The sequence below is a fragment of the Clupea harengus genome, chromosome 13 (genome assembly GCF_900700415.2).
Source record: "Clupea harengus chromosome 13, Ch_v2.0.2, whole genome shotgun sequence".
Lineage (NCBI taxonomy): Eukaryota > Metazoa > Chordata > Actinopteri > Clupeiformes > Clupeidae > Clupea > Clupea harengus.
Genome location: NC_045164.1, coordinates 12,122,958 through 12,139,655, shown reverse-complemented (window position 1 = coordinate 12,139,655; position 16,698 = coordinate 12,122,958). Strand labels below are relative to the sequence as shown.

Sequence of the window (16,698 nt, the reverse complement as noted above, 5' to 3'; positions counted from 1 at the left end):
AACACACAAACACACACACAAACACACACACACACACACACTCACACAAACACACACACACACACACACACACAAACACACACACACACACTCACACAAACACACACACACACACCGCAGTACTGCATCACCAGAATGCTGCTCATTTTTATCGATTTTTCCCCCTCCGTGCCGAGACAGGCAGGGAGAACAGGCCTGAGGATGATGGGTTAATGTGTGAATGATCCCTTGTGCGGAATGAGCCTCGTGTCCTTGTGTCTCTCTCTCTCTTTCTTCTCTTTCTCTACCCTCCTCTTGCCTCTCACCTCCATCTCTAGGTCACACACACACACACACACACACACACACACACACCCCACTCTCTCTCCCCCTCGCTAATGCTTCCCTAAGTAAAGTGAGATTAAATGCCTGGTAGGATATCTCTATGTTGGAGATCCCTGCATTGTTTGAGAATGCAGAGCCTTTGATGCCCCTCTGATCCAGTTTTCCGATATCAATCCTGTCCAACTCTGCCGGGCTGCGTCCCCCAGCTGTACTTTTGCAGAAGTTCTGAAGTGTCCTCCGACGTCTCGTCGGTGTCGAGGCGTACAGTAGATCTGCTCTCGGACTTAATCTGACGACAGCCAGCAGAGGCGAGGCGAGAGGAAGGAGTCTTCTGTCCGTGTCACAACAGTTGCCGCCGGGAAGATGCATGATTACCCACAATGCCTTGCCTGGACCCGGGAGGGAAGAGTGGGGGAAATGGCCGTCTCGGAGCTCTGGTGATGTTCCAGCATCGTGCTCAGCCTCGCTCCCCGTTTGCCATTTTTCAATGTGACTGATGCCTGGCAGATCCAGCTCATTAAAAGCTCGTTAAGAAGCCCTTTTCACTTTCTAAAATCACCAGCGTCGGAGGTGTCGTGCTAAGTGTTCGACAAGGTGTTTGGGCAATAAAAGCCTGTGGCTTCGACCTTTAAAGGATGGATTAATATCGGTCAGGCCCGACCTTAGGCAGCCCTGAACTGTCTAAGGAGCCATCAAAACCGAGGCCCTCAATCCGGTCGCCAGGCCGTCTCGACCAGGCGAAAGTCACTCACAGAACCTTGAACCGGACAGCATTGATTTCCCCGCGGAGGCCCTCCTGACTTCCTGACATTATGGAATACTTATCAGGCTCTCACTCGCTCTCCGGCACGATCCGTGCGCTCGCAGCGGAAAGATAGCCTTGATATATGTGTCTGGGGAACCAGATTGATGTTCTGATCCCTCCTTTCCTTCTCCTTCCTCCAACCCCCCACCCCACCCCACCAGCCCTTTCCCCTTGTTGGCTCAGCCTTTTAACTGACCTCCTTGCTTTTTCAATTACTCCAGAAATTACTTGGGCATCAGTAATTGTAAAGATAAATCTCAGCAGCACCCCTGGTGCTCCCCAGACAAGAACAAAACGCTGCCTCGTCCCCCCCTCCATTCCCTCTTCCTGTCCTTCCCTCTCATGCCTGCTCCGGCTTTCTGGGGTGGAAGTCAATTAGTACATCCCTACTTTGGGCTGATGGGCAGGTTTTCTTATTTCCTTTGAAAAGTCTTAACACCTTTTCCCGGTAGCTAGTTTCTTCTTTTTCACTCATTCTTTTTTTTTCTTTTTTTTTTCCTCTCTGTCTTTCTTCTGTGCTGGGCTTTCTGGGAACTTACCCTCTGTCCCTGTTCAAATCAGCACTGTGCTCTCAGCCCTGAAATTAAAAACCTGGGGCTTCTATTAAAACCTGGTTAGTGCGGCTAATTCAGCCAAAGCTTTTGAAGACCCTGAGTGTGTGTGTGTGTGTGTGTGTGTGTGTGTGTGTGTGTGTGTGTGTGTGTGTGTGTGTGTGTGTGTGTGTGTGTGTGTGTGTGTGTGTGTGTGTGTGTGTGTGTGTGTGTGTGTGTGTGTGTGTGTGTGTGTGTGCGTGCGAGTGTGTGTGTGTTTCTGTGTGTAGGATAGACAAATGAGTGTTCTCTCCATGCATTGCTTTTAAGTGTATCTGACTGGTGTGGATGAGGGCTGGAGGGCTGTAGAGGAGCAGCCATATTAGGGGCCGCTCCAGAAGGCACTGCATTGTTTCCTGGCCCAGCTAGTCAGTGTTTCAACACTGGGAGACACCTAGCTGAGTAAGTGCTGGAGTTAGTCCTGAAATGATGTGTGAAAACACTGCTTACAGTAGAGAGCCAGGAGCTAGATGATGCACTGGCGCGCTCTTTTCTTCCCGAGGAGGGATTTCGCACAGCTAGTCCAGTAATGTGCCATCACAGCTGTTTAACGAGAGTCAGAGCACCTATAAGTACTGCATTGAACAGTCAATAGAGCAGTGGACTTCACACACAAAGCTCACAAAGTCAGATTGTGTTTTTGGCAACACTTTCCATTCTGAATCTGTTACATTGTGACTATGTGCAGCGTAAGTGTCATTAAAGACACTAAATGAACAGCACTTCAGTACTCTGTTTCATACCGTCAACCCTATTCCTAACTGTAACCCTTATTCCTGTTTGTATGTATAGTTATGCTATATCAGTTGTGTAACTTAAGTGTTAGAGTTGCTTTATCACGCACTGCTGGCCAGTATCTGTATCTCTATAACATTCTCATTGAAGTGGCTCTACAGTTGATGTGTTATGTGTGTTGACTCATGAACTCTGAACTCAAGATGTGGCGTCGCGGTTCTGTCTGGTTCTGTGTCCCCTCAGGACAAAGGCATTCCGTACCCTGCAGGAGGCTCTGAAGTGCAACTACGAGCACTGGCAGATCTGGGAGAACTTCCTGGCCGTCTGCATCGACGTGGGCGAGTTCGGCGAGGCCATCCGGGCCTACCACAGACTCATGGACCTGCGAGAGAAGCACAAAGACGTCCAGGTGAGTAACGTCCACTTCCACATGTCCACCTCCTGGTCTCCTCCTCACACACGCTTCCATCTGTTCCCCCCGTGAGATAAGTAATGGGATTAGAAGATTGCCTTCCAAGCGGAGACGTCACGTTCCATACATCAGCGTTGCCCCTGAGGCCTCGCTCAAATATCACCTCCATTTCTCTTCTGGAAACTAATTGAATCACCTCGGACCAACTGACACAACCTTATTAGCGTTGGTGCGAGGACCTGGCTGTCCTTTCCTCATAATGTGCTATAATGTGTTCATCATTTTCACCATAGACCACAGCCTCTCTGAAGAAGCCCCCGTATAATCATTAGAGCCGTAATGGTGGTGCAGTTTCAGGCCTTGTATGTGAGCAGCCATTAGGCTGGCGTCCTTTACTTAACGCAGCCTCAGGAAGGTGGAGCGCACACGTTGCAAACTATCTTAATCCCCCAAGCAGAATCCATAGAATATCCCTCTGTATCCCTGCAAGCTCCGACAGAAGGCTGGATTAGAACAAGGCCCGTCTTGGAGGCGTTGGAAGCGCCTGCCTGAGTACTCTGACCACGCATCTTTGGTGTTCAGAGTGAAGAGAAAGCCGCCTAGCCATCTTCAAAAGGCCGCGCGGCAGGAATTAGGGGGGAATGATTGTTTAGGTGGCCCAGTGTAAACTGAGCCGCTAATCGCTCCAATTGTATTTCTCTTTCTCAGACAGCGGGCGTCATTTCTCCTGTGAATCTCTCTCTCTCTGCTCTGCCGATGCGCCTTTGAATACTAAGCTGATGTAAACTAATGACCTGAAGTAAACAGAGCTGGATGGAAACTGTATTGTTTTATTACTCAGCCAAACAAAAGTGTGTGTGTGTGTGTGTGTGTGTGTGTGTGTGTGTGTGTGTGTGTGTGTGTGTGTGTGTGTGTGTGTGTGTGTGTGTGTGTGTGTGTGTGTGTGTGTGTGTGTGTGTGTGTGTGTGTGTGTGAGGGTGTGAGTGGTATTTGTGTCTGAATGAGAAAAAAAACAGCAAGTAAGGCTGAGTTATTTCTGAGCAATTAAGTTCTCGCAGAGGAGCCGGGCACAGACGCAACGGTCTACATCACCAGCCGAGCCGCCGCCGCGTTTGAAGTTACAACTCTGGAGGGGGAGTGGGTTTTGTGGGGTGGAAAGGGGGGGGGTTTCTGCCATAATTCTCCCACCCGCATCGAACCACACTTACCATGCACCGCTGTGCTAGCCAGGGCCTTATTGCTTTCTCTAATTAGCTTTGCAAAGCCAGCGGGGGGGTTTGCTCAAAACGGGTCATTTTTTTTCCCTTGTGCTCTTTATTTTTCTACTGAACACCCCCCACCCCCCGGTCCCATCCTCCTCTTCCTCTGCTCTCCCACCCGATGCTTGACAAAAGATGCAAACGCGTCTTCAATTAGGCCTGGAATGGTTTTATTTTATTTAAAAAGTACACAAGTTGAAAAGGTCAGCAGCAGCATTCCCACTGCTACTGAGGATGGCTCCCCAGTAATTGGGACGCTGATGCACATTCCTAACTCTCTGTATTTCTTTTCTTTTTCTCTTCTTCTCGATCGGCTCCTTCTCATCCTCCTCTCTGTGTGTTTTTTTCATGTCTTTTATCCCTCACACTCTGTAGTGTAAGGATGTCTCTTTGAGGGCAAACAGGGCTCCTTTGGCCAGACAACTTCACATGAAGGGTTGCCGCCTCACAGGGGCCTAAACCACTGATTAATCTGTCCTAATACTGTCATATCTGTCACAGCTGGTTGTGCCTGTCTCTCTCTCACACACACACACACACACACACACACACACACACACACACACACACACACACTACTACACACTTTGATAGGGAGAGACAGAGAGAGAGATGAAGACATAACCCAATTTCCCTGAAGAAAATATATATTTTACACCTGAAAGACTATTAGAACTGAAACATTCTCTTTGATGTGCTATTTTAAGATGAGACTTTCAACTTTGAAGCCCAGGGTCTTCTAATGACAGACGTTTCAAAGCTAAACGACACAAAAGAGGATGTGACGCTTCTTTCAGACTGGTGTCTTCGACGCGTCCGCCGGCATCCATCCAAAGGCATCTCTAGAGTGGCAGTTTCGTATGTTCTATTTATAGGGAGTTATTGCGGCACGCTCGTTGAATCATTTTTGAGAGATTGTTATCAGAAGGCTTTGGCACTGAGAACATCCTTTTAGAGTCTGTTCTTGGCAGCCATCTCTTTTTGCGTGCCATCATCTCCAGCATTCCAGCCCCTCCTCTGCAGTCTTCAGTCTGCTCCCATTTTGTCCGTTTCATGGGTTTGTTTGTTCAGTGTCGCTGATGTTTATTTTTGGAAATGTATTTTAAGGGAGGGTCTGTGTATTGTGAGTGTGTGTGTGTGAAGGATATGCAGCATTGTTTCTTTTATATATCTGAATGATTAACCAGATAAGCATGCATGTGCAAACACACACATGGACACACACACCATCCGTTAGCCGGTAATTACCGTTTTTTTGCATTGTAAAATAAACATAAAAAAAAAAAAAAAAGATGCATTAAAAGCTTGCCGGTGAAAATGTCCAGTAGTAATGCTCATACAAAACATAAAACAGGACATTTGTGTTTTAACCAAAGCCAATACATCATGTCTGATTTTATTGATTAACGCAGTCACAAAATCCGACTGCTCCCTACTCCTTTTAGACAGCGTGGGTGGATTTGATCCAATCACATTTCATTCACTGTGAAGCTTCACTCTGAGCTCCTCCGGACACATCATGGCAGTCAGCTAACCCAAACCACATTTAGCATATGTTGACGAATAAACAATGTATAGGATGTACCTTGTCTTGTAATGCCATTGCTTTGGCAGTAATTAGGTGTAGTTGTAGCCTAGGCCATAACAAGAAATGCATCTGTGCTTTCGTTTTTGTCTTTGAGCCCTTAAGAAGTGTCCCTTGATTCTACGTCTTTTGCCCAGTTCTTTTGTTTGACGTGTCCAAGCAGCACGTTGTCATTCCTTTGTCAACCTAGGTGTACATTAAATAGACTACATTATATAATTGCACCTCATTGGAGAAACGTCTTCTGTTTGAAGTGTAACAAAAGCGGGTTACGTGTTATAAAACATAAAGCAGTCGGAAACATAAACACACACATGCATACACCATCACAGGCACCTAGAGTGCTGAGATCCACACATGTGCCCACACACACACGCATTCCTTGAAGACACTGGAGAAAAATGACTCTCCCTCCCTCTCTCCCTCCCTCCTCTCTCTGGAAGAGAAAGAGAACAAAATGGCATTCAAATTGGATCAAATGTCAGCCCCCAAACCCCCTATCCCCTATCCCTATGCTGAATGTATATGAGCCTCATGCCATCCCACCCCCCCTCCCCCTCTACCCTCCTTCCCCCAGGAGGATATTACTTTTCCTCTTAATTTCACGCTATAAGGGGATACCACGGGAATATCACTGAACCATCCTTTCAATTTCCCCCCCTTTAGACTTCCTCCCTCCCTCCCTCCCTCCCTCCCTCTCTCTCTCTACCTCTCTCTCTCTCTACCTCTCTGGAGACACTAGGTTGGGAATAAGGCCCCTCCCCATGTGGAGGAAGCCCATTTAAAGATTTAATATGGAATACACTTCCATCTTTATTGCTGTAATCATTACCAGTATCGGACATGGATAGCTTGTGTGGATGAATGAATCAAGCAGACTGATGAGAAATTACCAACGGACAGTTACAGTAAATGAGAGAGAAAGGGAGAGAGAGAATTGCTCTCAGTCACTGCACCCCCATGGCCCCAAATAGGGGGGGGGGAATCTCCCAGCAACCCTTGCAGTGGTTAGGCACTATGACGAGCACAAGATAAGTCTGATAAGCCCTGCACAGCCATGGTGCCTACAAGGGAGTGAGAAATGGAGATAGAAAAGGAGGGAGGGAGAGAGAGAGATTGAGATAGAGAGGGAGGAGAGAAAAGCCAGTGGGAATCCGTTAACACGCCTCTCACCACATCCCCACAGCTGTGCAGCGTGACGCATATGTTCGTCCCTAATGGACGCCGTACGCTCCGCTTCATGGGGCATACGATCAGAGAGAGGCTGCCTGGATGGCACTGAGGCTAGATAGGCAGTCAAGGTGTCCGAGGACAGGGACGAGAGGGTGGGGGGGCCAGATGGAATAGTGTGTGTGAGTGAGTGAGGAGTCACTTCCACAACAAACTGTAAGGATTCATTCCAGCCCCCTGGTCAGTAGGGGAGGGTCCTTTTGCAGGTGAATGGGGGGGGGGGGGGGGTGTGACATTACTCCTGTTCCTCACATGACTGGAGAACAAGCGTATATTATGAAGTGTAAATGACGCTGGTATGTGCTAAGATGCTTTGTGTGTGATGAGGGGGGGTTAGGTCTGAGCTGACAGCTTATCTCTTACCTACAGGGAGTAAAGCGAACACAGACAGAAAAAGAGATCACATCACATCCTCCAAACTGCTGGGGGGGCCTGTAGGTTTCCTGGCATGTATGTGTGTGTGATGGGGAGAGACAGAAGGGGAGAGAGAGAGAGAGAGAGAGAGAGAGAAAAGAAAAGAAAAGAGAGAGGGAGTGGGAGTTGTGGTGGGAGAGAGGGAAGGCATCATTCCCTACGGGAGGGCTTGTTATTTTAGCGCCTGAAACAGACGGATGGGATCAACCTCGATTCACCTTGATGCTTCAGCAAAAAGATCTCGCTCACTTACACACGCACACACGCACACAACCATATGTTTTTGATTTTACACTCAACAGAAACATGATGGGGGAGTATCGTTGCACCAGTTCTCCCATCAGTACGAGGAGAGCATCACTGCAGTGGTTTAACACATATGAGCGTCGTATTGAGAGGCGGGTGGGGGGTAGTTCAGTAGTTCAGCTCTACTCCAAGTTGAGTCGAGTCGGCCTGCTGTGTTGAGAGTTTCCCCTCTTTCTGCGTGGCCACAGTAGCCGGGGCCTGAGCACGAGGTTGTGGGACAGAAAAAACATCCATGAGACAGAGTCAAACATGGCTGCCTAGCCCTGATGAAGTGCAGGAACTCCAGTGTTTACACAGGGAGCTAACTGACCGATAAGGATAGCAGAGCGAACAGGGTAGGTTTTCAGAGGGTAGTCTGGCCGACGTCTGCGTGAGTCCGTCAGGACGCGTATGTCCATGGTGCGGGGGGGCTGGGGGGCGCCTACTCAGTTCCCCAGTTCCTTTCAGAGCTCCGGGATGACCCGAGTCAGCCAGTGTTCCCACGCACCAGCACAGAACCGGCCTCCCAGGACACGCGCAGAACAGGAAGGCTTTGTGCTGGAACTTCTGCTGTGGTTCCATGGAAGTTGGACGGAGTTCCACTCACTGTTGTCACCTCGTGCAGTTTTTCCGCTCTTGATAAGGCCTAGCTAATTAGCCGGCTACAGCAGATTATATGCAGCACTGTTTTGTGTAACGTCAGCAAAAAATGAGGAGGCGAAAATACCACTTCATTTTTTTTTTTTCCCAGCCTGTGAAAAGATCGGCCCAGTCTCTTGGCTCCTCCGTGTTTGTATTCCACTGCTCTCCCAAAGCGAGGATGACCTTTAGAAGTCGAAAAGCGTTTCATTTTGAAGTTAATACATTTATTGACCGTGATGTGATGACGTCAGAACACCGTGAGTTTGGTCTTAATGGTCCAATTAAGTTTGGTGCTTCGTGTAGAAATGTTTCTGAAGTGCGTTTGAAGTGCTTGGCACACCCACACACACACACACACACACTTAGGAGGGAGTTCTGGCTCGGTCTCACAGTCGGGCACACACACAAACACACACACACACACAAACACACACACACACACACACACACACTTGGAGTGTGGGATCCCCCCTCAGACCCACAAACTTGAATGAGATTTCTCTCTCTCTCTCTTCCACACACACACACCACACACACACACACACACACACACACACACACACACACCCTGACGGCTGCTCTTGTAAAGCGCTAAGTTGTGTTTTCGGAGGTGAGCTGAGCTGAGCGGGATCAGATGAAAGGCCAGGCTGAGTCAGCGCACACCTGTGCTTCAAGCTGCTCCCTGACGGCCCCCAGCGCTCCACACAGGACAGCCTTCAAAGACACACAGGGCCCCCCACACACACACAGGGCCCCCCACACACACACACTTGGCCACACACACACACACACACACACACCATCACTCCTTCACACGCACATTTGTGCTTTTAACACACACACACACACACACACACACACACACACACACACAGGTGAAATGACAAGTCATTGTAGGAACGCGAGGTGGCACTGTGCCACCCTCCGAGGTCAGACGTCTTGGCGCGTGTCTCGAGGTCCTTACCACCCTCATCCAGCATTGGCTGCTTCTCTGATCTGTTTTGCTTTGGTGTTGCATGTAGGCACGCCAGCAGACTAGCATTGACACTCTGTCTCATAGAGGACTGGGTCATGAAGCCCGTCCTCTAGACAGACAGGAAGGGTGTCTCCTCCCGTCCTGCCTACACAGGGGACCTCTCCTCTCCCTCGGGACCGCAAAGGAATGAACCCAAGGGCTTTACTGGGCAGTATTAGCCACTTTTTTTTGTATTTCTTAGCTGGAACCATGATTTATAAATTGAAGTTGTCAGGCGCGATCACTGACCCGAACCCAGGTTTTTATTGTGGAGGTGGTAACCCCTGAGACACCCCACTGTGAAATCACCATGGCCGTTTCATTGTGCCGTTTAATCAAAAACACCTGCGTGTGTGTATGTGTGTATGTCACGGACTGTCGCGGTCTCCAGCTGAGTTCCTGAGCTCTTCTCTGGAGCGAGTGTAAGCTGTCTCTCCTGGATATCTGGAAAGGTCGTTTTTTCCCCTCACGTCCAAACTCTCAGTACAGAGAGAGAGAGTAAGAGAAAAAGAGACAGAGAGTTACAGTTCCAGATAGGGAGGGAGGAAGGGAGAGAGAGAGAGAGACAGAGAGTTACAGTTACAGATAGGGAGGGAGGAAGGGAGAGAGAGAGAGAGACAGAGAGTTACAGTTACAGATAGGGAGGGAGGAAGGGAGAGGAGACAGGCTTATTCTGTTTTGTCCTGCCCTTCCCTATTGCCCCGGGCTCTTAGTCCATGTTGTTTCAATCGTGTTGCGAGTCGGTTCTGACTTGGCCCGGCGCCGGCCCAGATCTGGCTGCTGAAGCGGGCTTGTCATTAGAGCCGGGGCGCTGTTAATATTCAGCGCTCGGCCGGTGCCAATCATCTGGCACGCGGCGCGAGGAGGAAATGCCACGCGTTTATCCGAGTGTGACTCGAAATCGAAAGCGAGCGAGGAAACAGCGCCAGTGTGAAATATCTCACAGATGGCAGCCGGCAGAGGGAGAGATCTTTCTCTGTGTGTGTGTGTGCGTGTGTGCGTGTGTGTGCGTGTGTGCGTGTGTGCGTGCGTGCGTGCGTGTGTATGTGTGTCTGTGACTAACATTAGGGTGACTGAGAATCCTGTCTGGTGGCTGTCCTACAAAACTGTCCCCTAAAAATGTGAGATGGAGCCCATAAGCCTGTAACTCATTCTTGGTATGACTTGACCTCAGTGCATATGCTCTATATGCATACAGTATGTATAGCCTATGTGCGTTTACAATGCATCTGCACTCCATATAAATGTATGACTGTAGCTGTTTTTCCATGCTGAGCTCTCGTGCCGTAGCTACTGGACCATAAGGCCCAATGATTAAAATCCCAGGAGGCGCAAATATTGAGTCAAACTACACTCTCACTTATACATACATATGCTTCTAGAACCTGATGATGATAATAATAATAATAATATTAATACTTTGTCAGATCTGTGTGAATATCGGCTCACTGCACTGGACTTTAATGACTGTGCAGGGGCTGTCTCTCCTCAGGCCTGTGTGGACATAAAATGAACATAACAGTCTAGGACTCGATGGTAATGAAGTAATGATGGTCTTTATGAAGCTTTATGTAGTGTGTGTAACTGTGTCTTTGTGAAGCGTTATGTAGTGTGTGTAACTGTGTCCTTATATATGTTCATACATAGACACATACGGCTGATGCCCTTACTTGACGGGATTCTTATACTTGTCTTTACTTTGGGCCAGACACACAGTGATTAAGAGCTCTACTTGTTGATACATTCTTTTGTCTTATTACACGGCTCTTCTTATTGCTGTAGAATGCTCCATTCACTTGAATGGGGCTTCCCAACGTTCTGTGGTCAACTATTTTTCCATATTTGACCGTTGCTATGCATAATTGACCGCTGTCAAGGGAAGTGGCCTTTTTGCCTCGGATTCACGTCTTTCGTAGCACTCCGCAAGTAGTCCGGTAATTTATCAACCTGTGTATTCCGTTGCTTAGCGACGTCAGCTGATCTGATCTTGAGTTTCAGCTGACAGTTGAGCAGCTGTGTTCTAAAGAATGTTCAACGTCTTTGAAGTTCAACGTCTTTGGCGAACTATTTCTCTGCTTTTTAACACCACGAATGGTAACAAATAAATTGTAATTAAAATAATATTATAAAAAGACACACTGTGTTAAGTTATTTTTTCGTTTTGGCAAGTAGCCGTGTAATAAGCGGGATAATGTATAGAACGCCGGTCATTATCGGGAAAATAAGCCCCTTCAGGGCGAAGCAACACCACTCCGCTTCGCGTCGGGGTGCTGTTCGCCCTGTCGGGGCTTATTTTCCCAATAATGACCGGCGTTCTATACATTATCCCTTACATAATATACATTCCATTTGTTTATTTTCAATGCCTGTGGTGGTGTTAATGTGTGTGTGTGTGTGTGTGTGTGTGTGTGTGTGTGTGTGTGTGTGTGTGTGTTTTCCCAGGTGTTGGAGATTCTGGTGCGGGCCGTGGTGGAGGACTTGACGGATAACCATGGCAACCATGCCTCCACACAGAAGTCCAAGCTGAAGGAGCTCATGGGTCGAGTCACTTCCGGCTGCAGCACCGACGCCCAATTATGGGGGCTCTATGCCCGTCTCTATGGAGACGGACACAGCAACAACGCAGAGGACAATGAGAAGGTAAGTCATGAAGCACTTCTATAATTTGGACTATGTGACTGGATTTCAGAGCTCTCTTGTCGCACACATTAGTGTCTAGTGTTTATTGTCCGATGAACTGGGGCTGAAATTTGACTTTTTAAACTACATAACCCATATTTGTTCGCTGTCTGCCTCTGCGTTAAGTCAGGCTTTTCAAACGCTTCAAAACCAATCCACATGATAGTTCTTCTCAGCTTTGGCACAGCTTGGATTGAAAGAACTGTCTACAATAGTCGCCTCCTGACATTATGATCATCATAGGCGTTTGTGTCTCTGTGTGGATGTGTGGATCTTTGAATGTAGTGAACAAACATGAGGGAGATGGACAGCTTACTGTAGAACTCAATACTTGTCACCAGCCTCTGTTTGCATTAACGACCTATTAATAGGCTGGTTAATAACTGATGGCTGCCGGTGTGAGCGCCGGGGTGAGTGGGTGTTGCCGTAGCTCCGCGGGGATATGGGGGTTGATGTATAAGCCGGCGCAGATGAAGATCATGCATAATGGGCCTATGATGAAGACCTTCTTTAATCACGTTCCCAGGGCTAATGCCGACCCCCTCACCTCAATCTCACATCATTTGATTCCTCTCTCCTCCCCCCTGTAGTCCCTTTCTTCATCCTGTCTTTTTTGTAATGTCGCCGACTACAGATCATCAGACTTGTGCTTGGTGTGCTTGGTGTGCATGTGGGTGCTGTGGTCAGGTATCAGACCAGAAGATGTGCTCTTGTGGCAATATATGTAACGTGTTTGTGTGTGTGTGGTGTGTGTGTGTGTGTGTGTGTGTGTGTGCCTCACTCTGTCCCTCAGGCTCTGCAGTTCCTGAGTAAGGCCCATCGGTGTGAGACGCAGGCCAGCGGCTGGGAGAAGAACCCCAGCACCTTCAGAGAGGTGATGAAGAGAGCCGTGGATATGGCCAACGGTGAGTAGCGCCCGGCAGCTGTCAATCACTACAGCCTCAGCCAATCAGCTCTGCCCTGGCGGCATTTGCTCCGCCCTCAGAGGCTTCTGGAATCATCCTTACACGAGGGAGAGCTGTTCTGTACTGTCTTCTGTTTCCAATTTAGTTACATTAGATTTTGGCTGACCATTAATCCCGGTATGCATACTCAGTGGTCACAGTGTCAAGCACTCTTCCAAATGTCAGGAATGAAAATGTGAATCTCGTGTCCTCGTTAGTATGCAAGTGCACGGAACGGCGAGGGTGCGTTTTGGGCTGAAGTGGCCTACGCTGAGAGGTGAGGAGGGCGAAGATAAACATGGCAGAGAGGAGATGAGAGAGCGGATGATTAGCAGAGAGAGGCTGAATGAGAGGGGGAGAGAGGAGGTGTACAGGGGGTGGGGGGGTTGGGGGGTGAGTGACAAGGCAAAACACGTGATCGCCACATCCACAGCGACCACTCCAGGCCACTCCATCAGGCTTAATACCACGCCGCCCGAGCCCTTTGCGCCGAGACGCGCAGAGATGGAGAGAGAGTCGGGTGATTTATGGAAGACACCTGAGAAGGAGGAGAGGTGGTGGAAGAGAGAGAGGGTTTTGGGGTGGGAGACAAACAAGCCTCTTAGCCCAGTGGCCCTCAGCGGTGAAGAAGCTCCTGGGGCAATCAGCGCTAGCGAGGCAGAGGAAGATGCTCCTGCTAAGAGCTGCAGGTGGCCTCTTCATCTGGCAGACTCTTTAGTCTCTCTCTCTCTCTGTCTCTTTTCCCCTGTGTCTCTCTCTCTCATTCTGTATCGCCTCCTGCCTTTCTCTATCTATCTCTCTCATTCCATTGCTCCCTCTCTTTCTTTCTCTCTCTGTCTCATCTGGGCTGGGAGACACACTGACTGAATAAAACATCAGCAGAGAGAATGGGCCCTGCTGCTGCTGCTGCTGGACATGGGGAATGATAATGGGGCTGAGAGTGTGAGAGTGTGAGAGAGCTTTCACTTCCTGTCTGTTACAGTGCTGTTGAGGAGCCAAAACATAGGGTTAATGACATGCAGACTCACATACACGCGCACAGACACATACACACAGGAGATCCAGATACACAAGCAAGCATATGTGTACAGACACACACACATACATACATACTCACTCACTCACTCGCTTTGCCCATTCTCACACCCACATACTGAATCCGTCAGCGTCCCCGTGAGCTGACCTCACACACACACACACACACACACACACACACACAGTCATCCCTCATTGACGCATTCAGGCTTCTTCACACAGTATCTCTTGTTTGAGACGCACTCAACAGTCATGCACATCACAATTCCACATCTCTGCTGCCCTTGTGTCCTTCAGGAAACGACAGGCACGCAGGCAATCCTGTGAGTGTGTGAAAGACTGAGTGTGTGAGCGATGGGGCGTTTCCATCTTAATGATTAATAAACAGGGGCTGGCCATGCTAATGGATCACTGCTCAACGAGACTCAGTCTGCCCTGCCCACCTCATTCGGATCCCCTCTAGACACACACACACACACTAACACACAAGCAGAGGCTCATTCACACACACACACACACACACACACACACACACACACACACACACACACACACACACACACACACACACAAGCAGAGGCTCATTCACACACACACACACACACACACACACACACACAAGCAGAGGCTCATTCACACACACACACACACACACACATATACACACACACAAGCAGAGGCTCATTCACACACACACACACACACACACACACACACACACACACACACACACACACAAGCAGAGGCTCATTCACACACACACCCACACACACACACACACATATACACACACACAAGCAGAGGCTCATTCACACACACACACACACATACATACACACACACAAACACATATACACACATATACACACACACAAGCAGAGGCTAATTCACACACACACACACACACACACACACACACACACACACACACATATACACACATATACACACACACACAAGCAGAGGCTCATTCTCACACACACACACACACACACACACATACACAAATGTTCAAACAAGCATATTCATACACATTACAAACTCACGGACAGACAAACACACACATTCACACACGCCCTTTCCACACACAGACTCAAACGCTTGAGGCCACATTTGTTTGCGTGGCAGTAGACTTAGGAGTCTGAGGAAGAGGAGGTGAGGATGAAGATCAGTGGCTGAAGAGGCGACACAGGCCCATTAATCACAACGCCCTGACCTTTGCCTGTCTGCTGAGGAGCGAGCGAGAGAGAGAAAAAGAAAGAAAGACAGAAAGAGAGAGAGAGCGAAAAGAAGAGAGAGAGAAGAAAGCCGAATTGAATTTTTTGTTGTTGTTTTGTTTTTCTCCTTCCTGGCGTGCGGCAAGCAGATAACGAGCGGCGGCAAACAGACGGCCGCACCCGTGGCCCCCCAAACCCCCCCACCCCCCCCTCAACGCCGCAGCGCACCTCAAGAAAGTCCATCCCTCGCACGTTTAGCAGATTCTCTCCGCTGTTTATTTCAAAAGCGTCTTTGTATTTGGTGCGTGTGTTTCCACTGTTTGTGTACGTGGGTGTGCGTGAGAGCACTTGAGCGCTCAGAGGGGTCACCGTTGAGCACGTTGGGGATGAGCGGCGCCTGGGCTCAGCCAAAACATGGCATTTTGATCACATTAGCGCCGTGATCGTCGCCGTGATTGAGCAGCCGTTCTGCAAAGGGCACAGGCTGCCGGTTTATTTTGTTTCTCAGAGCCAGCAGAGCCAGTGGTGGGTGCAGGGTATAATGACGCAAGACATGTTTCTCACACACACACACACACACACACACACACACACACACACACACGGCAGCCACACACACCACACGTGTCACACACCCATGCACACGCATAAACAGACACTCTCTGTCTAGATTTCGCTCAACCCATACACCTGGACAATGCAACTCCCAGTACCACACACACACTTCGTCGGGTGAACACACACTCACACCCACACTTTCACTCTTTATCTAGCTTTCCCTCTCTCTCACACACACACACACACACACACACACACACACACACACACACTAACACTAACGCTGACACACACTTTCACACATGGCCCTGTGAATGTCAGCGTCAGCATTAGCTCCACTCATTAGCCCACCCTAAGAGAGCCTTGTCCCAGGCACAAGGCTCAGTAGCCCACCCTAAGAGAGCCTTGTCCCAGGCAGCGGTGCTCAGTAGCCCAGGGTCATGTCCCGTTCCCCCACCAGCAGCTTAATGGTGGACCTGTGGGCCAGACGGTCACTTCAGCCCTGCACGTGTCCAAAAAGGTCACAGGGGTCACCACTGTGCAGAGAGTGCTTTGACCTCGGTTGACCTTTGCAACCTGACCCCTCTGCCCATCTGTGTGCCCGGTGGAACCCCTGGGGTCACTGGCACCATCATGGCCCCGTGGTGACCTCGACTTTGCCCTCTGAAGATGCTGATGCTCTTGTTATTTGTCTTTCTTTCTCTCCTTTTCTCTGTTCCTTTCCTCCCATCCTCTCCCTTCATATCACACACACTAACTCTCTCTCTCACACACACACACACACACACACACACACACACACACACACACACACACACACACACACACACCCCATGTAGTCTCTCTCAGCTGTTGTAGGGCAAAGACTCACCATCAGGAAGCGATCCAGATGTTGAACTCGGCTCGGCTCAGCCTGAAGAGCCTGAGCAGCAAAGCCAAGGTAAGGCCTCATGTCTGCCTCAGCCCTGC

At 49.2% G+C, this 16,698-nt stretch overlaps 1 protein-coding gene across 1 annotated transcript in view; it reads left to right on the top strand.

Moving 5' to 3' along the window:
- Window positions 1–16,698, top strand: part of ttc27 (tetratricopeptide repeat domain 27) — a 108,842-nt gene that overhangs the window by 91,175 nt on the left and 969 nt on the right. The window contains exons 16-19 of the mRNA XM_031578611.2: window positions 2,698–2,863; window positions 11,739–11,936; window positions 12,769–12,880; window positions 16,569–16,669. Of these exons, the coding sequence (XP_031434471.1) occupies window positions 2,698–2,863; window positions 11,739–11,936; window positions 12,769–12,880; window positions 16,569–16,669 (577 nt within the window). The remainder of the gene's footprint in view (window positions 1–2,697; window positions 2,864–11,738; window positions 11,937–12,768; window positions 12,881–16,568; window positions 16,670–16,698) is intronic.